Below are 21,747 nucleotides of genomic sequence, written 5' to 3'. Positions count from 1 at the left end.
GTTAAGTACTACTACATCGTTGAACGGAACGAACGATGGAAAGAAAAGGATGCCGGGTAAATGATTAGAACCATCGGAAGAAAATTATGTACCTTTTCTCTCTCTCTCTCCCTCTCTCTCTCTCTCTCCCTTTCTCTCTCTCTCTCTCTCTCTCTCTTAAAACGGTTTCTTCGGTACGTATACCGGAACTGTATCGATAATTTGTTCAACCGACTGACACAATTATTTCTTACAATTTTCTTTGAGGTTCTCGTACAGCGAACAATCGTTTTCTGACGTTGACGGTGTTCCTGGTGTCGTTATCAGTCGCTTTTCTCCGAAATCAGAGCCACTAACGATCGATCGATTTAATACCTTCATTGGATAACAGTTATTAACGTGTACAGTAATTAGAATTACAGACACAGTATCACCGGTGATAAATTAACGAGACATCTCGAAAATCAGCAATTTTGAAATATCTATAAATATCAACTCTCAAAGCGAGCTATTTACGAGGATGGCAGTTAATTATATATAGTATATAAAATTATAGTATGTAAATCGTAGTAGCATCTTTTCTTGTTTAATAGTAAACAATATTCTATTTCAGAGAATTTCAAAGCAAAGACTATCAGTAAAATTGGAAAGGGAACAGAAACTTTTCATTAACAAATGACCGAATAGTTAATAAGTTTCTACTTCGAACTGTCTATTTCAAATCGATTTTCCAACAAAGTTACGTTCCTGTGTCGCGTCACTCTTCTAGCAAATTTATACGGATTTGGAGAATGTTATTATTACAATTGACATTTGATCCTGAAATAACAAGTCGTACCTTAATTTAATTTATAGAAATAGGTAGAATAATTGTAGTAAATGAATTGTAACTGTCTTAATCGAAGTACGAAAAAGTCATCCTGCTTTGTAACTTCTTTTTCACAGATACGCTGATACGGTTACAATGTGTAAGTATACTTTTTCAATGGTACCTTACGATTTTCTTTCGCATAAATTGATTTCCCGTGTTATTCTACGCGCGAAAGATGTAACATAAGATACCTACTTTTTACAATTCATTCAATTCGTTTCACTGCCACATCGTAAACAGTTTCATATTCTTCTCTTAACCTTTCGCCGTTCTGCGTTCCAATTTACTTCCAGCAAGTAAAATCGATTATTATGTATCAAAACTTGATCAAGATGGAATGTTTCCATTAGCTTCGAAGATGCATAAATCTAGTGACATTACGAAGGGCCTTTAAACCTATTAAATAAGAAGTATTAGGTTGTCCGAAATGTTTCTTTCGTTTTATAAGGAAATAATAGACGCACAATATTTTTTTATTTTATATTAGTTCATCGAATTACGCACGAATATAATAATAGAAATAGAACGAAATGGATCACATCTAATTCAATAAAATTCTATTATCACCTTATGAAACGAAAGGAACTTTTTGGACAACCTAATAGATACGATAAAACGTTTAACGAGGCTAGAAACACAAAGGTTTAATATTTTTCATTATGTTATTTAATTCCTTGGAACCGAGTATTTTCTGCGAAATATACGAAAACTTTCTTCGCCATGGACGAACTTGTTTCACAGTTGCGAATAACTCGATTACGTACATTGCCACTGATCATAGATACAAGATACGTACCTCTACATTTATCAGCTTAAAAGATTTTACTTCGTCTGGCAGATGGAAAGTTGGTCATCCATGGCTGTCGCGGTTTCGACAACTAATTGTAAGTAGCAATTAAAGGAACGTCGAAAGATGAGATTGAAATGGAAAGGCGACATGCCCGCGACGGTGTTTCAATTTACCTCGACGCGCGACGATCCTTTTGTTCGCATTATAATGGAATACATTGATCGAACGAATAACGCGTACACGTGTTCGCAACCTCCTTGAAAATTGAAATACACTCGAAAATTGGGGAATTTATTTCCTGGCAAATAAAATGCCATTTTTTGTATGTATTTTGGCGAGACGGAATAACGATTAAAAAAAATAAACAAAAAATAAAAAAAGAAGCACGAAGAAGAGAAGAGGAGGGGAACGGAGGACGCCACTTTTATGTCCGAGGCCGAAATCAATTTTTGCATAGCTGTAGTCGAATTCGATGTTCCGTACGCGTGTTCATCAGTCCATTCCACATCAACGAATGGTGGAAAAATCGTGAAACCTCGAGCTCGTCGAGGCGCGAAATCTAACGAACAAGCAAGTCGCGATACGCGATTCCAGAAAACTTAAATGTCTTTTAAATTTCTTCACATTCGAACTATTTAAACCTCTTGTAACAGAGAAGCAGAGGAAAAGAGAGGAAGAGAAAAGCGTAGGGAGAAGGAAATTGGATGAACCGGGTGATATAGCTGTCTTCTTGCCGGGGGTTCGTTAGCACGGGCCAGATACGCGAACATCCCCCGAGCGTGGTACGCGCAGCCGAGAGATTTAAAGATAGATTCGAAAGTAGAATCAGGTCAGGGTACAATCCGCCACCACTGGCGGAATGTGTCAGTAAATCGGCGAAAACGCGTCTGCATTAACGAACCGACGCCGTCACTGGTCCGTGTTCGCTTTTGATTGCAAATGATTTCAAAACGTACGGTCAACCTGAACCGCGAACCAGCTAAACCACCGAATGTCCGAGTTATGGAAAAAAAATGGGGAAGAGGAACGATAATTAGCTGTCGTTTCAACTTCGTTTCGGTATTTTTCCTGCGATGCTTGTGTTATCGAAATAGTTATGTAATAATTGCATGGGGGATGATTGTAGGCGAAAAATTAGACAGAGTAAATTCGTAAAACGTAAAATAATAAAAACGACGTTTAAACTTCTCGACTTTTCAGATAATAACGCATCCTAGTAGTCGGAAGTTAGGTTCACGACGTACGCGTTGATTTATTATCAAATGAGGAGTAACCGGTTTTATAAAAGAAATTCCGTCGTGATGTCCATATAATTACGTGATTTAATTGGACATAATCCTTCTGCGATATAATTACAGATGCAATCGTAGCAATTCCGTAACATGATGAATATTTTATCGAAAAAAGATTGAAATGCATCGAAGAAGAATTAAAAATGTTAGAGGGATTTTTGTAAAACTATTAACTAACTTAAATAAAACTCTTCAACTCTGAAATGATAATTTTTAAAGAAAAAAACGTTATCATTCAATGAATCATTGTTGGTTACCTAACATGCGAACATCGATACAAGTACTCTGCGACAATAATTCGTTGGATCGAGAGATGGTGAGACTGCGTTCGACCGATCGGGATAAACCCTCTTTCGAATTACCCTAATAGTTCCGTAACATGCTGCATAAACAGCCACATCGCCTGCTTATTCCAACCCCAAAGGAACGAATCTTCCTTACTCCCATTCAGAGTTCCTATCCATGGATCTCGTTCATTCCAGTAAAATCTAACGATCGAGACGCGTCTCGTCGTAAACACGCTCTAGGAAAGGGAGATGCTGTCTCATGGAAAGGCACGTCGAACGCAGATAGAGCGAAACGATCGATCGATCGCTCTCAGACTTTTCGCATACATTAACATCGAGTGGTTGAACGCACGTAGTGAGAAGAAAACGAAGAGAGAGAGAGAGAGAAAAAGAAAAAAAAAAGAAAAGGGGCAAAGAGGTAGAAAACAGGAAGAAGAAGAGGCTACTGGTAAAAAATGAGCGAGTCTGACCCCACTGTTTACAGATGCATTTTCGATTTTGTCTCGCGCGAGGTGCGCGAGCATCGAGCCGCATGCAGTCCACTCCACGCTCTAGCTGTAATTCAGTAATGGTCTTACGGTGAAGTTCATAATAACTGACGCAAATGAGAGGGTCTCGTAATTAATTCGCGCATACTTATGAATAGAATAAGAGAGGCAACGTGCGAGACAGGGAGAGCGAACGGTTAGGGAACGGGACAGAGAGAAAGAGAGAGAGAGAGAGAGATAGAGAGAGTGCGGCAGAGTGAAGACGGGAGGAGAGACACGTAACCCTATGCTGAGCTTGCGTAACCTAGTATCTGCAAATCCCATGTTGGAAGCCTCCCACAAAGCAGTGAATCAACGCTGTTAATTTGTTAAGTGTAAAGTGAATCAAATCAGTTTCAGAACAGTACTTATGTATGCCAGACGTGACCGTAAGCACCGGAATTTCCGGCTGGCCGCAAGGATCGGCCACAAATTATTTCGCGATTTCAACCGTTTCGGGAACAATTCGTGAATTCGCGTGTATTGGCTTGGCGAAGAGCGAGCATTTTTACGTAAGGAAGCGCAAGATGCTACTCCAGGACTAAAGCAGGATATTTGAATATATTGTCGTAGTTAGGAGGATGAATAGTCGTTAAATACAAAGATACAAGTTCTGTACAAATAACTGATAAATCTTTGAAACAGATGCTATCTACGTAATAAATTTCACTTTTACGCTGTTTATTTGAAGACGATGGAAAAGTAACGTTCCGAATCTTTGACGGTGCTGAAATAAACAGTTTCGAGTGACTGTTACCTCATAATATACAGTAGCGGACAAAAGATTAAGACGAAATGGAAAAAATAAATAATTGATTTACTTTCCATAAAAAATATAAATACAGTGTTCTACTTTTGGTATTAACTAGACATTTGTTTATACACTTACAAAAAAAATTTCATTTTGTTATTTTATGATAAGAACCGTTTATCAGATTGGTATTCCACGATTATAGAACACCGGATTCACGTTTCAACGTCGAAGTTCGCGTAGATCGAGTAGCTTTAATAGTTACATAGATGACGAGCAAGATAATAATTGCAAGAGCAATTACGTTAATGAATTTAAAAGGGGCGTTGTTCGAATTAAAATTGAATTCTCATAAATACGATATAGAGAAATTTCCAAAACGATGAATATTAATTGGCCAAATATTGCAATATATAATTCATCTCTGTATCCATAAAATCAACACTGATTTCTCACTAACTCGATATGTACACCGATATAGTTAAATGTATTCTGGCTTTCGTTTTAATAGTTTTAGCAAGTTATCCTGCTTTACTTCCTATCCGTTTGGGTTTTAGCTTTGCGAGATATTGCGCGTTATTTTCGAATTTTTCCGATAAAAATAGTCGATAGCATTTTCACCGTTCAGTCGATCCCGTCTTTATGATACATAGAATAAATGGTGAATCGCGATACGATCGAAAGAGATGATTAATCGCGCGCGAAAGACTCGAAAAGGCTGAATTAAGTTCTACTTTCTGTTCCTCTCGGATGAAAGATATTCGTCAGACTTTCGGGATGAAACTCGGAGAGAAGAATTTAATTGTAATATATATACTTCGCAATATCCCATGTTTCCATGAAGAATTAACGACGTTAACATAATTACGAGTCCGTTATCACTCAACGTTACACGATTTCTTTCATAATGATGTAGCTCTTCATTATCTTCTCCTTTACGCTGCGTTTCCCGCGTTTTGCCCACGGTATCTTAAAAACAACAGTTTTTTAAAAAGTAATAAACAAGCGGAACGTCATACCGACTAAAAACCAAAATCCTACAAAAGAGAGAATAACAAAATGTTGCCCTATCCAAACAAAGGCTACTACACGCGCGTATCTAGCGCCTGAAGCGGTTGCACGTTCAGAATATTCGCAAACTCGTCGCGATCGCGATATAAATAAACGTGTGTAATATCGTGTTTGCGCGTAAAATGTCGTCTTATCAATTTCACAATGGCCGTTTCTGCACTTTGACCACCGACCGTCGAGCTGACTGTTCCCGATGATACGAAACATGCAACGTAAGAAAAAAAAAACCGTACACAACACAACGACAGAGACTAATACGCAGACAGGGTACATCGATCACCATTCGTATCTCGAAATTTGATACAGCCACGCGATAAAACGTGACGAGAAAACGGTCTATTTTAGGTCCTTCGGCGAATGTTCCAGTCGGTTTCGTCGGCGTTGCCATTTTGTCACATTTAGAAATTATCGGATAGATCGAAATTGAATCGCTCGATATGGTAAGAGATCACGAGGTTTCCAACGGATTTGTATTAGGTTGGGTGACGTGGGACGATCAATGTTTGTGGTCCATCGTTGAATTCTCGGATGGGTTTCACGGACTTCGCCATTTTCCTACATTGAAAATCAATCCGCAAAAAAAGGGCAAATATTTGCTTCGCGTTAAATCGATGAGAACAAAAGACGGTATATATGTATAAACGAAACGACGCGAAAGAAATATCTTGGATAAAAGATTAAAAATGGACTCGTCAAGTTAATAAAAATAGAGAAGCATTAAAAAATTATCGGGTAGAAACTGAATCATTCGATACGATGATGGATCTCGGGGAACTTACGAAAGTGGTGTATGAAAAATTCATCGGTTGACTGGAGCATTAACGTTGAGCAACATTGTCTCTGCGAAACTTTGTCGATATCGCCGGGCGACACCCCCAAAGTGAAGTACTATAATTGAACAGTGGATGATTTTTAGGTGAAAGCACGACTGCTGCATAGCACGTCGCATTAAATAAACAAAGTTTCGTTTGATCCACTTTCGGACCAGCACTTCGTCTCCGTAGTATATCGCACCGAAAAACAAAAGAAATAGCGTGTATCTATTTTCGCGTATTTTCGTAATGCAGAAAGTATCAAAATTATGATTACTTAAATTCCATTCGCATAACACCGTTCTAAATGATGTTCTACGAATGAAATTCCGCGACAACATGCATGTAGCCGCGTAGAAAGTATCGAAGTTACGAATACTCAATTGAGGCTATTCTAAATGGTAATTTTCAAATAAAATTCTGTAATAACTTGCATGTAATCTTGCAAGAAGCATAATAGAATAATAAAATTCACAGCATAATAGATGATCGCTTTGAGATGAAATTATGTAATAACTTGTGTGTGATCTTGCACAGGAAGTATCGAAGATTCTTAAACAAGCCACAGGATTCGTTAAGGAAAGATGAAATTTAATGCCGGTTACTTATGCATACGACGCGTCGAGACTGTCGAGACTGTATTATTCGCGCGTTATTACGCGCACAGGATGCATGCGAGCCGGAAATGTCTCGTAAGGGAAACGCGATCGCGCGATCCGCGAGAGCTTAATGACGGTTAATATGTAATTCTCGTGCATTGAAACCCGATATAATATTTCGAATTCCCCACCCATGATGTTAATAAAATAGAATCCGCAGCCTGCTACGTGTGGCTGTCGATGGGGTCAGAGGGGATGCATTAACGTATTCAGTATTGGAACGCGCAGAATGGATAGCGCGACGCACGCGATATACAATTTCAATAAATTCGACACGCAGGATGCTGTCATGATAGACGAATCCCGTGTTCGAACGAGAATAGCAACGATGTGGCAGAATAACGAGATGATTTTATTGCACTAGTATTCGAACCAGCTTCGCTTTATTATTCACTAAATTTCGTAATTAAAAAAAGTCCTAATTTCGGTAACGCGTGTCATTAATTTAGTTTATATCGGAGCTTTCTTTACCACTTAAGAATATTTTCTTTGACTTTTATATATAAATACGTACTGCATTAGATAAATGGTAATTTAACGCAATTAACAATGTATAAGAAATACATATCTTTTATACATTTGTATTTGTTATGATGGAATATAACCACTGATTAAATACCTTGGCCGTAATATAATTATGTTTTGATCGATATTTAACAAATTGTACAATTTTGATGGTACTGTTAAATAATAATTGATTTTGTTAATATTCCGATAATATGTATATTCGTTTGATTTATTAAATGAATATATAATTTGCAACACTCAGTTAATAATTCTGTTCTAACCATCAGTTGATGTTATTATAGATATTTACTGAATTTGTCATCTGTTGTTGAACAATTTCTAATTCATATAGATACTTTACTATATTTTCTATATTATCGATCGTTAGTAATACATATCTACAGACGAGGTCACGACACAGACACGGTACTCGCCAATAGTCATGAGATGTTCATAATTCTACGCGATGTTATCTACAAACGGTAAATTATATCCTTTTATAGAATGAAAGATGAAATTAGAAATTATTTAAAGGATATATCTATTCGCGAATGTCAGAATCATGCACTCAAATGTATTTTCTAGTAAAAGACTACGTCGGGTTTTGTAAATATTCGAGAAATCGTTTGCCAGAAATCGAAGAAAAGAAGTAAATAAACATGCCTGAGGGTAGTCGGATAACAACGTATAAAGGCAACGTTTAGCCTTGACTCGAGACGCATCTAAACATGTTCGCGCGGTTTCAAAAACAATAAAGGTTATGCATGAAGATGCAGACAGCAATCTTACTACAAAGAATACGTGTTTGAAATGCACTAAAATATACAATACAAATATAAGAATATATTAAAAATTTACTTTGTTTAATTTAAAATTGTAGTTTACAATACACGTAGATTGAAACAGGGAAATGATTTGATGTATCCGAAAATAAAATCGTATCTACATATTTCCATTCAAGTAGTCTTAATAAATTATAGATTTATTTATAATTTACAACTTGTATATAACTTAATTGTACATACATACTGACTGTAATTGCGTATAACCACAAATAAAACATCTCAAACACATATATCACATATAATTCACTAAATGATAATATAAATGTATACGTACCAGTACACCTGCCTTTTTAGCCGTAAAGGACATATTATCAAATTTTCACAGCATAGTCATCGAAATGGTTTCAGCACTCAGTTAACAACTTGAATACGAGAAAACCAGAGTCAAGATTAATATATATGTAAAATCAGAAGCAATGATATTAAAATGAAACAATAACTAAGTTTAAATTTCGTCTCAAAAGCTTATAACATAAATTACTACATGTATAGTAAGTGTAAATGTCAAATAAATTACCAAGAATAAACGAAAAAAACAAAGTTCGGCAAATTATTTAGTATCATTGTTGCAATACCTAAGAAAATATTAGATAAGAACATATTAATTGAACAAACCTAATAGTAGCTTGCAAAAGGTAATGGAAATAGAACGGAGCAACAAGAAATCACGCACGTCAAACGAAGTAACACATCCTGCCGCCACGATTTCCGATAACTGAATGACATTATTTCGCGCCAAGCATCGTCCTGCCGCTTTCCTATTGGCTGACATCGGACGTCTTTTCTTCTACTCAAAACGGCGCGCAAAATTGAAATATTGTAGATGCGCAATTCAAAATTCAATTAACGAGCTATGACAGTTTCGGACCAGATAATCATAAAGGTATTATTATCAGTGAAATAGAAGAATCTTATATTTCTGTGATACTTATTGTATCTATCTGTATTGTATTGTATCTATTGCCTGTGTGTTTATTATTATACAAATCGAACAAATTCATTGGAATGATAATTCTGAGCTTTAATTCGAACAATTACTACAGACGAAATGTTTGTGTCATTACAATAATCAGCTATAATAATTCGATAATATCGCATGTGACATAAAAATGATAAGATTGTCGCAGATCTCAGGTCTTTTTCAAAATATACAGCAAATGCAAATTTTGAAATAAGGTCTGGTTTGTACCTTAGTACCTAGTTTGTACCTAGTACCTAGGTTGTACTAATTTGTGTAGATTTGTAATCATATAACCACAATCTCATATAAGTCTATGACTGGTATGTAATTTATAAATAATCAATTAGCTAACTTACATGAAGAACCACATATTTGTTTCAGAGTTGATATATATTATATATATTAATATATATCATAGTATATATTATTTTTACTCTCTATACAATTTACAATACTGTTAAAGTGAATACTTACAATAGGTATGTGAAAGTGGCAGGGTCCGCCGCTTTTTCAGGAACTATACATATGGTAATATATAATTCGTTTTACTTGCCACCGGCCTTACCTACGCAAGAATTACCGAATATTCATAAGAACATCGAAGTTAAGCTACACTGGGCATAGTTAGCCCATTTGGTTGACCGTGTGTTGTTGGCATAAAAAGGGAGAAAGAGAAGAGGAAATGAGATATAAAAAGAGAATTTGAAAAGAGAAAAATGATAAAAGAATAGGGACAAGATACTGAAAGAATGTTTTTGTTGGGCAACAAAGGGAGCAATTAGTCCCCTGAAAACGCCACCTCTTGGGAAAAATGGATAAACTCTATGGTTAATCAGTTGATCATATCATACAGATACTCGATCTACTGCCAGTAGTTTAATTTTCTGTCACTAGGTGGCGTATCGCTGTAATTTTGTGTAAAAACCGTTTTGAGTTTATTGAAAAGAGCGTGTAAAATAAGAGTAATTTATAATCTTTTAGTAATTAAGTGCAAAAAAGGTAGTTATGGCAGACGCTGCAGCGCGGCAGTTGCAGTACGAATATAAAGCTGTTAGTATATTTATTAATCACCTGTCTAATTTTGATTAGATATGTTTGCATTCTTTGATTACATTACGAAGAGGTTAAGTTCTAAGTGTAATCAGAAATTAAACACATTTTTATCAGTTAATAAATGTCCGTATGTTTGTTTCAGAATTCTAATCTCGTATTACAAGCTGATGTGCGATTAATAGAAAGACGTAGTAGAGATGAAGCTACTGGTGAGGTTATGTCCCTTGTTGGGAAACTGGATGGAACGCGAATGGGTGATAGAGCACAACGCACTAAACCAGGAAAGGCAGAGGAACGAAAAGTCAAGTAAATAATATGAGTTATTTAACATATTCATTATCATAATGAACTATTCTCTATATTAGATATTTATATTTAATAGGCGTCAGAAACGAGATGAAGCACAATATGATTTTGCACGGATGAAAGGTGCAACATTGCTTTCAGAAGGCGTAGATGAGATGGTTGGAATTGTTTATCGTCCTAAGACTCAAGATACACGTCAAACCTACGAAGTATTACTGAGTTTTATTCAAGAAGCCTTAGGAGATCAACCTAGAGATATTCTTTGTGGTGCTGCTGATGAAGTATTAGCAGTTTTAAAAAATGATCGGCTTAAGGAAAAAGAAAAGAAGAAAGAAACAGAATTATTATTGGGTCCATTAGCTGAAGAAAGATTTGCATTATTAGTGAACCTTGGAAAAAAAATAACAGATTTTGGTAGTGACGAGAAAATTACTACAAATGAAGAAAATATTGATGAAACATATGGAATTAATGTGCAATTTGAAGAAAGCAGTGAAGAAGATGATGAAGATGTTTATGGAGAAGTTAGAGAAAATGATGATGAAGGTGATGAAGGTGAAGAAGCTAATGATGATAGGGCTATTCATGCAGAAAATGTAAATATATTCAGCAAGACTGACTTCCATGAACCTAAAAAAATATTTGTTAATAAATAATTGTATTGTTTTTTAGTTGGGTGGTGCAGAAGAAATGAAGAAAGAAAAGCCATTACATCCTTTGGATATAGATGCATATTGGTTGCAAAGGAGATTAAGTAGGATATATGACGATGCTATGGTCTCACAAGCAAGAGCTGCAGAAGTATTAGCAGTTTTAAAAGATGCTGGAGATGATCGTGACTGTGAAAATCAACTAGTACTTTTGCTGGGTTATGATTGTTTCGACTTCATTAAACAACTCAAGAAATATAGGCATACAAGTAAGAAAAATTCACAGAGAAATGTAATGATTCGTTAATACATATAATGCAATCAAATATTTTTGTTCATTGCAGTTGCTTATTGCACTATGTTGGCATCCTCACAGTCCGAATCAGAACGTCAAAAAATTCGAAATAAGATGAATGATGATCCTGTATTAGCAAAAATTTTACGACAATTAGATACAGGTAAAGGTGATGACGATGCCGATGAAACGATGGAAGCAAGGGCACAACGTAAACGGAGAGAAGAAAACGAAGATACTGGAGGTCCTGGAGGGCAAGTTCAGGGTACAAGAAATCTAATAGATCTAGAAGACTTGATATTTGCACAAGGTAGTCATTTTATGGCAAATAAACGTTGTCAGTTACCTGATGGAAGTTTCAGAAAGCAGCGTAAAGGGTACGATATTTATATTTATTTGAAACCTATTTAAAATTTTGTATTTTTAATCATTTACTTTTTTTTATATCATCTATCTTTTATCTTTTCTAGATATGAAGAAGTTCATGTTCCTGCTTTAAAACCAAAACCATTTGCAGAAAACGAGAAACTTTACCCAATTGATCAATTGCCAAAATACGTGCAACCAGCTTTTGAAGGATTTAAGACATTAAACCGAATTCAGAGTCGCTTATATCAAGCTGCATTAGAAAGCGATGAGAATTTACTACTGTGTGCACCAACAGGTGCTGGTAAAACTAATGTTGCTCTTTTATGTATGATGCGTGAAATTGGAAAACATATAAATGCAGATAGTACAATTAACGCGGATGAATTCAAAATAATTTATGTTGCACCAATGCGTTCTTTGGTACAAGAAATGGTTGGAACTTTTGGTAAAAGATTATCCACGTATAATTTAACCGTTTCGGAATTAACCGGTGATCATCAATTAACAAGGGAACAGATAGCTGCAACTCAAGTTATTGTTTGCACTCCCGAAAAATGGGATATTATAACGCGAAAAGGAGGAGAGAAAACCTTTACTTCATTGGTTAGATTAATTATTATTGATGAAATTCATTTGCTACATGATGAGAGAGGTCCTGTTTTGGAGGCATTAGTGGCTAGAACAATCAGGAATATTGAAACAACGCAGGAAGATGTAAGACTAATTGGTCTCTCTGCAACATTACCAAATTATCAGGACGTCGCAGCCTTTTTACGTATAAAACCAGAATCAGGATTATTTTATTTTGATAATAGTTTTAGACCTGTTGCATTAGAACAGCAATATATAGGTGTAACAGAAAAGAAAGCATTGAAACGTTTTCAAGTAATGAATGAAATTGTATATGAGAAAACAATGGAACATGCTGGCAGGAATCAAGTTCTAGTTTTTGTTCATTCACGAAAAGAAACTGGGAAAACAGCACGTGCTATTAGAGATATGTGTCTGGAAAAAGATACATTGGGACAATTTCTTAGAGAAGGATCTGCATCAATGGAAGTTTTACGAACAGAAGCTGAACAAGTTAAAAATCAAGAACTCAAAGATTTATTACCTTATGGTTTTGCTATTCATCATGCTGGTATGACAAGAGTAGACAGAACATTAGTTGAAGATCTTTTTGCTGACAGACATATACAAGTACTAGTATCCACAGCAACTTTAGCGTGGGGTGTTAACTTACCAGCACATACAGTTATCATAAAAGGAACTCAAGTCTATAATCCAGAGAAAGGTAGATGGGTTGAATTAGGTGCTCTAGACGTGTTGCAAATGTTGGGTAGAGCTGGTCGTCCACAGTATGATACAAAAGGTGAAGGTATTCTTATTACAAATCATAGTGAACTTCAATATTATTTGTCCCTACTAAATCAGCAGTTACCTATTGAATCACAATTAATTAGTAAAATGTCAGATATGTTAAATGCAGAAATAGTATTAGGCACTATACAGAATATTAGAGATGCAGTTACTTGGTTAGGATACACATACTTATACATTAGAATGCTTCGTTGTCCAAGTTTATATAGTATAAGCCAGGATAAACTAAAAGAAGATCCACTACTTGAATTACACAGAGCAGATCTTATTCATTCTGCCGCAGTAGCATTAGATCGCAGTGGTTTGATTAAATATGATCGAAAATCTGGAAATTTCCAAGCTACTGAACTAGGTCGAATAGCGTCGCATTATTATTGTACTCATGATACGATGTCTATATACAATCAATTACTAAAACGTACTCTAAGTGAAATTGAATTGTTTAGAGTGTTTTCATTATCTAGTGAATTTAAACATATAAACGTTAGAGAAGAAGAGAAGTTAGAATTACAGAAATTGATGGAGAGAGTACCAATACCAGTAAAAGAAAGTATAGAAGAAGCAAGTGCGAAAGTCAATGTACTTTTACAAGCATACATCTCTCAATTGAAACTTGAAGGATTTGCTCTTATGTCTGATATGGTATTTGTTACTCAATCCGCATCGCGATTAATGAGAGCTATCTTTGAAATCGTCTTATTTCGTGGCTGGGCACAACTAGGGGATAAATGTCTATCCTTATGTAAAATGATAGATCGTAGAATGTGGCAATCGATGTCACCTCTTAGGCAATTCAGAAAAATGCCAGAGGAAATTGTAAAAAAGATAGAAAAAAAGAATTTTCCCTGGGAAAGATTGTATGATTTAGGACCGAATGAAATCGGTGAATTGATTCGAGTACCAAAGCTAGGTAAAACTATACATAAATATATTCATCAATTTCCAAAACTAGAACTATCGACGCACATTCAACCGATTACCCGTTCTACTTTAAGAGTAGAACTAACTATTACACCAGACTTTCAATGGGATGAAAAAATACATGGAGCATCTGAAGCATTTTGGATTTTAGTTGAAGATGTAGATTCGGAAGTGATACTTCACCATGAATATTTTTTACTCAAGGCCAAATATGCAACAGACGAACATTTGATCAAATTTTTTGTTCCCGTATTTGAGCCTTTACCACCACAATATTTCTTGCGTGTGGTATCAGATAGATGGATTGGGGCGGAAACTCAACTGCCTGTCAGTTTTCGACATTTAATTTTGCCAGAAAAGAATTTACCACCAACTGAATTACTTGATTTACAACCGCTTCCAATTACTGCGTTACGTAATTCAAAGTTCGAAAACATTTATGCAGATAAATTTCCACAATTTAATCCAATTCAAACACAAGTTTTTAATGCTATTTATAATTCAGATGATAATGTCTTTGTTGGAGCACCTACGGGTTCAGGTAAAACAACAATTGCAGAATTTGCTGTATTACGTTTACTTACCCAAAATCCAGAAGGAAGAGCTGTATACATGGTTAGTAAAGAAGCTTTAGCAGAGTTAGTTTATGTGGATTGGTCATCAAAGTTTAATCAACAACTAGGTAGGAAGGTAGTTCTTCTGACTGGTGAAACAGGAACAGATTTAAAATTGCTTGCAAAAGGGCAGATCATAATTACAACTGCAGATAAATGGGATGTATTATCACGAAGATGGAAACAAAGAAAAAATGTACAAAACATTCAACTTTTCATTGTTGATGAACTTCAATTAATTGGTGGAGAAGAAGGGCCTGTATTAGAGGTTGCATGTTCAAGGGCACGATATATTTCTTCACAGCTAGATAAACCAACCAGAATTATAGCATTGTCAGCTTCACTTGCTGATGCTAAAGATGCTGCTCAATGGTTAGGTGCACCTGCTGCTGCAACATTCAATTTCCATCCATCTGTTAGGCCTGTACCTTTAGAGTTGCATGTACAAGGAATAAATATTACTCACAATGCATCTAGATTAGCTGCTATGGCAAAACCAGTGTATAATGCAATACTTAGACATGCATCTCATAAACCAGTCATTGTTTTTGTACCTACTCGTCGTCAAGCCAGATTAACAGCCATAGATTTATTAACATTCACTGCAGCTGAAGGACAACCTTCTCGATTCTTCCACGCAGAAGAAGCTGATATCAAACCGTTCTTAGATAGAATGACAGATAAAACATTGAAAGAAACACTCTCACAAGGTGTTGCTTATCTTCATGAGGGGCTGTCTGTGGATGATCGACATCTGGTTGAACAACTTTTCGATAGCGGTGCTATTCAAATAGCAGTTGCTACGAGAGACCTTTGTTGGGGTTTATCTATTAGCTCTCATCTTGTTGTTGTTATGGATACCCAATGTTACAATGGAAAGACACATGCATACGAAGATTATCCAATTACAGATGTTTTACAAATGGTAGCACGTGCAAATCGTCCGTTAGAAGATGACGATGCCAAATGTGTTCTTCTTTGCCAGAGTTCAAAGAAAGACTTCTTTAAGAAATTCTTAAACGAACCTTTGCCTGTAGAAAGTCATTTAGATCATAGGTTACATGATCATTTCAACGCAGAAATTGTGACTAAAACAATTGAAAATAAACAAGATGCAGTTGATTATCTTACATGGACTTTCTTATATAGACGACTTACACAGAATCCAAATTATTATGGATTACAAGGTGTTACACATAGACATTTATCAGATCATTTATCTGAATTGGTTGAAAGTACTTTGAGTGACCTAGAGCAAGCAAAATGTGTCGCTGTAGAAGATGAAATGGACACCTTGCCTTTGAATCTTGGCATGATTGCAGCTTATTATTACATTAATTATGCAACAATTGAGTTGTTCAGTCTTTCTTTAAATAATAAAACCAAAATCAGAGGTTTGCTGGAAATTATCTCAGCTGCTGCTGAATATGAAAATGTTCCAGTTAGGCAGCGTGAAGAAAATTTGTTAAGGAGTTTGGCGACAAGACTTCCACATGCACCTCAAGCTACAAGGATGGCTGACCCTCATGTGAAAGCACAACTTCTATTGCAAGCACATTTATCCAGAATATTACTTGGTCCAGAACTACAAAAAGATACAGAATTAGTATTAAGCAAAGCTATAAGATTAATACAAGCTTGTGTTGATGTTCTTAGTTCATCTGGTTGGCTAGCTCCTGCTGTGGCTGCTATGGAACTAGCACAGATGGTTACACAAGCCATGTGGTCTAAGGATTCGTACCTCAAACAATTACCACATTTTACACCTGAAACTATCAAACGTTGTACAGATAAAGGAGTAGAAACGGTATTTGATGTAATGGAATTGGAAGATGATGATAGAAATCGTCTTTTACAATTATCTGAGACTCAAATGGCAGATGTTGCTAAATTTTGTAATCGTTATCCAAATATAGAAATGTCTTATGAAGTTCAAGATAAAGATAAATTACGCAGTGGTGGTACAGTAAATGTAATTGTACAGCTTGAAAGAGAAGATGAAGTGACAGGTCCAGTTGTAGCACCTTTCTTCCCACAAAAACGCGAAGAAGGGTGGTGGGTTGTTATCGGCGATCCGAAGACTAATTCTTTGTTATCGATTAAGAGGTTGACACTACAACAAAAGGCGAAGGTCAAACTCGATTTTGTGGCACCTGCTCCTGGTCAACATTCTTACACTTTGTATTTCATGAGTGATGCTTATTTAGGTTGTGACCAGGAATACAAATTTACTATCAGTGTAGAAGAGTATGAGTCGGATGTTAGTTCAGGGTCAGAATCAGATTAAGAAAAGAAAGATTAAAAAGAAGTTTATTAAATATTACATGTATTATAATTAATAACTGGTTTTTTATAAATATAATCTCAATGAAGTACCAGTGTTTCAGTGAATTAAAATTATCATATTCGTGGATAATCATGAATATCATAAAATGATATACATGTCGATATGTTTCGATTGATCATTTTTAAATTGTACTTCTCTATTTGATTACAAATTTTCATGTGTGTCCCCTGTTTATATACGAGATGCTCTACTTAAATCGATCACATTCAGATTGATATTAGAAATATTTTTCAATGTGAAATATAATTTAGTCCATGTGAAATTAAGTGGGAAGGGGTAAGTCATCATTTTATTCACTTTTTTTCATCTATTTTACTCTTCACTAATTTCACGAAGACTACAAGATTTCTTTTTTTTTAATCCCTGACAGAAAATGATTTATTTGGCACGGAGTAATCCATTGCAATTCACGTTACAATAACAAAGGAGTAAAATTTTATCTTTTTGAGCATTATTAATATAAGTAGATTCTGGATGTTTATGTAAATTTATATTTCGATAGATACCACGAAAGATAAGATTATACCATTAAATGTTATAACGATACCATACTTTTAATAATTTATATATGATTTCATTCTGTACATTTTTGTACCTTTACATTTTCTATAAATGCATAAAGATCCGCAGTCCAGTTATAAGAATAAATATGGCGTGGATGATTAATGTTTGAGGATCAAAAAAAAGTAGTAAGAATGTGGTGTGCGTCTAGAATTTGACTGTATTTTCATATTTTTGTAATCAATAACGCATTTACATTGACTTTCTATTAAAATAAATTATAATGCAAAATATTGAAACTGGAACATGTACTACGTCTAGTACAACATTGTGCCGTAAACGATTATTACGAGAAAATTGTTCATTCGCTCGAAAATACACAGTGATTGAACCATGAAAGAATTCATCAGAAGTCGCGTGAGAGTTGTCAGAGAGTGTAGGTCTGTTAGATTTACTGAAATAATTGTAAGAAATACTGCAAATATATCTTTAGTCATCTTCTTAAGTCTAGCATAATTTCCCTCGTTCTAATCCACTGATCCTATATGTAAAATCAATTACTTTATTTAGTTTGAAACAAGTAAATAGCATAAATAATTATTACAAGTCGCTTAAGAAACAATTCGAAATATATCTATATCAGACAATTGAGCAGTTTTATTTACTCTGTAAGTGTACATGGAAATAATAAACATATGTACACGTATATTTGATTTTGTATGATAAGAACAGAGAGTCGCGTGGGTAATAGTATTTCAACTAGTTGACCGTCTAATTGATTGATTGTCCAGACGCCAGTTGCTTTATTCTCGCAATATCCGCTTTCGGAAGTATCTCTTTGCAAGCGTTTAACATATAGCGTCTTTAAAAGTGTACTCAAATAGAAAGAGGTTTCTAAAGACTTTACACGTCAATTACCCCTTATCTTTAAATATTTTTATTGTTTGTCGAAAGCAACTGTAAAACATTTATTCAAACATTGCTCATTGATTTCAGAGTTATTGATATTTTTTAAGCATTTACTATAAATTCTTTCTAAGAGAATGTAACGTTATGTTCAAATATCTGTATATAACTTGAATAATTCAAATGAGCCGAGAACTAACATTCTTCGTTAAAGTCATATGTTCTTTTTAAAATTTCACAGAAAGAAATTGAACATGTTCAAATGTTCTTCAATTGTTAATAAAATAGAGAAACATGAGAAAATGTAAAGCGGGGTATAAATAGGGATATGCTCTAATGTAGGGGTACAGTATAATAAAAATTTGATGTAGAAAATGTATATGGGAAACCTTAATAATTTTTAAGTTAATTCTTAATAATTTCTGTATTAATTTATTATATTGCATGATTGTTTCTTAATGTTATGTTATGCGAAACGCGGGGGATCTTTACTCCCCCTTAGGAAGAAATCAAGGAAAGGGACTCTCTCTTTGTCAGTACTCTCGCCTTGTTAGTCAGCGAGATGACGCGTAAAGGAGCACTTCCTGTGTTATCGTTGTCGTACTTGTTTATATTCTGTGTTGCAATATTCGAAAGAAACGCTTTTGCATCTATCGAAATTAACGAAGATACGGAGATCATAGAGAAGAAACGCATCGAAGGATGTATCGAGTGTGGCGATTATAGGTAATTATTAGGATTAGAAATACGTTTATTTGGATGAATTATATTCTGTGTCCTAATTTATATTTACTTTACAAACATGGTTAATTTTAATGCTGATTTTTTAATGAAAGGTAAAAATGTCAAAGTGATATAACGTACATGGAGAGACAAGCTATAGCTATGATGCGAGGACATTGAACTTGATAGTTTAGCATTGATATAATAAATTGCAACTTATAAACTATTATTGTATTACGTTTAGATTAAATACAAAGATAATCATCGTCGATTTTTTACTGAACTACAAAATATATTAATATATTATTTGGATAAGACGAATAGGACATAAAATCATTAAAAATAAAAAGTATAAAGTTTCGACATTTCTTCAACAGTTACTATTTTTCGAAAAATTTGTATTTATGACATAAATCGATTGTAAATCAAAATAGTAATTTCATTTATTCAATCTTGTAAATGTAAATTTTGAAAAGATTTGTTTATATATAGGTGTCCGGGAGATTTTGGAAAATGTTTATTAGGTTCTGTTCTCGACCCATGTAAATGTTGTGCAACTGGTATATGTGCTCGATTGGATGGCGAACCTTGTTGGAATTCTAGTATACCTGGATTGCCTTCGAAACGTCGTAACGATGGTCTATGTGCAAGAAATTATGAGTGCAAGTTAAGGTCGGACCTCCGGAAAGAGGTATATTTAAATGAAATATTATCTAGCTAATTTCTAATAAAATATCGTATCTCAGTTTTTATTTTAAAACAGAACCGTTTTTCTTGTATCATCGTTACAGAAGAAAGACTTTCTGCCTTGTTCGTTAAGCAGATACAGAAATGGCGGATGTCGATTTTATTCATAAGTAGGGCGTGGAAAGCAATGATACGTACTACTGAATTCGTAGAGAAACATTATCAAATTATATCACTACTGACTGTAAAAGCTATCAATGTATTTTACCATTTAGAATGTTGCAATTTCATAAAAAAAACTTAATACTTTTTCACGCAGAATGACAAGAAGGTTTTAATGCACGCAATTTTCTAAAATATATGTAGTAACATGAGTATAATTGCGAAAATTTAATTTTTTCTTAACTATTCATATTTATTCACACTTCTTCTCTAACATATATTTTCTAAATCAAAAAATAGGTGTGGAATATTTCAGTTGCGGAATCATTCTGTAGAAAAGAGTTAGAGAATAAATTTGTATCTTTAGAACACTCATTTAAATTAATGATTTCTAATTATATATAGGACGAACCAGAAGCCACTTGCGTTTGTATGGAACAAACTCCGGCGTGTGGTAATGATAATAAAACGTACACAACACCCTGTGCGCTGCATGAAGAGGCAATGAGACGGAAACGTTCATCTTCCTTGACGTTACAGCATCTTGGTCCGTGTCAAAGCCGTCCCTGGATTTTATCTCCTTTAGAAGATGTTTTATCAGTGTTTGGCCAACGATTAGCACTAAATTGTGAAGCGAAAGGCTTCCCTGTCCCCGATATTTTTTGGGAATTTCATGCAGCAGATGGGAGGAAAGTCTTGAAACTGCCAGGTACGCTTTTAATAACATAGTTATAATTTATAAATACGTTGTTTAGTTCGATAATTATAATTTATAAATACATTATTTAGTTGGATTAAATGTATCTATTAAGACAAGTGGTAATTTACTATTTCTATGTGGATAGGTGAAGCCCAAGGAGCGACAGTCCATAGCAGCGTCGGTCCGGAACCTCTTATGCGAACATCATGGATGCAATTACCTCGTGTCACCAAAGAGTATGTTGGAATGTATCACTGCATTGCCAAAAATTCGTGGGGTGAAGCTAGTAGTGCATCTTTTGTTTCTATGTCGGAACACTAAATGTGTTCTTTTTTTTATACGTATGTCAGAATTTGTAAAAGTTAAATAAATTACACGAATGCTTGTTAAAAACAAAGTATTTTGTGAATATTAATTTAGTTATTAATATGTGAAGAATTACTGTAATTCATAGAACTGCTTTACTATTTACTATGTCGATACAGTCCTATTATAGAGCTACTGAAATTTCAAAATGTTTTGCATAACAGACATAATATCATAAAAAGATTTCCATAAGTTAGTATTTTTATAAGTATTTATATTTGACAAATTTTTCATTTCATATATCTGTACGGTTTGTTGACCTAGGTGGATTTTTTGGATTCTTTTTATATGAAACTTTCAATGTATCATAAAACAGCAAACTGTCCACCTTTGTTTCACAATTACCAGGAGGTGCTGAGCAGGATAAATTACGGTGTTAACTTCTCGTCGTGTCATTCACTAACAAGAATGAAGA

General features: G+C 34.7%; 3 protein-coding genes across 3 annotated transcripts in view; 2 read left to right on the top strand and 1 right to left on the bottom strand.

Moving 5' to 3' along the window:
* Positions 1 to 9,037, bottom strand: part of LOC117236355 (hemicentin-1) — a 110,203-nt gene extending 101,166 nt beyond the window's left edge. The window contains exons 1-2 of the mRNA XM_033499227.1: positions 9,007 to 9,037; positions 8,666 to 8,753 (exon numbers count right to left, since the gene is read on the bottom strand). The gene's annotated coding sequence lies outside the window, so the exon portion shown is untranslated. The remainder of the gene's footprint in view (positions 1 to 8,665; positions 8,754 to 9,006) is intronic.
* Positions 9,038 to 10,243: 1,206 nt separating this feature from the next.
* LOC117235743 (putative U5 small nuclear ribonucleoprotein 200 kDa helicase) lies at positions 10,244 to 18,293 on the top strand. Its single transcript, XM_033498064.1, has 6 exons — positions 10,244 to 10,402; positions 10,548 to 10,711; positions 10,788 to 11,307; positions 11,384 to 11,630; positions 11,706 to 12,033; positions 12,127 to 18,293. Exons 1-6 carry the CDS (start codon positions 10,358 to 10,360, stop codon positions 17,225 to 17,227), a joined length of 6,405 nt encoding a protein of 2,134 aa, XP_033353955.1. The 5' UTR covers positions 10,244 to 10,357; the 3' UTR covers positions 17,228 to 18,293.
* An 844-nt stretch (positions 18,294 to 19,137) lies between these two features.
* Positions 19,138 to 21,364, top strand: LOC117235752 (insulin-like growth factor-binding protein-related protein 1). The gene is made up of 4 exons (XM_033498075.1): positions 19,138 to 19,420; positions 19,910 to 20,108; positions 20,672 to 20,975; positions 21,112 to 21,364. The coding sequence occupies exons 1-4, from the start codon at positions 19,257 to 19,259 to the stop codon at positions 21,285 to 21,287; spliced, it is 843 nt and encodes a 280-aa protein (XP_033353966.1). The 5' UTR covers positions 19,138 to 19,256; the 3' UTR covers positions 21,288 to 21,364.
* Positions 21,365 to 21,747: the final 383 nt, after the last annotated feature.

The sequence above is a fragment of the Bombus vosnesenskii genome, unplaced genomic scaffold (assembly GCF_011952255.1).
Source record: "Bombus vosnesenskii isolate JDL3184/JDL3185 unplaced genomic scaffold, Bvos_JDL3184-5_v1.1 scf7180000013264, whole genome shotgun sequence".
Lineage (NCBI taxonomy): Eukaryota > Metazoa > Arthropoda > Insecta > Hymenoptera > Apidae > Bombus > Bombus vosnesenskii.
Note: the sequence above shows the minus strand (reverse complement) of the source record. Positions and strands in the feature narration are given on the sequence as shown.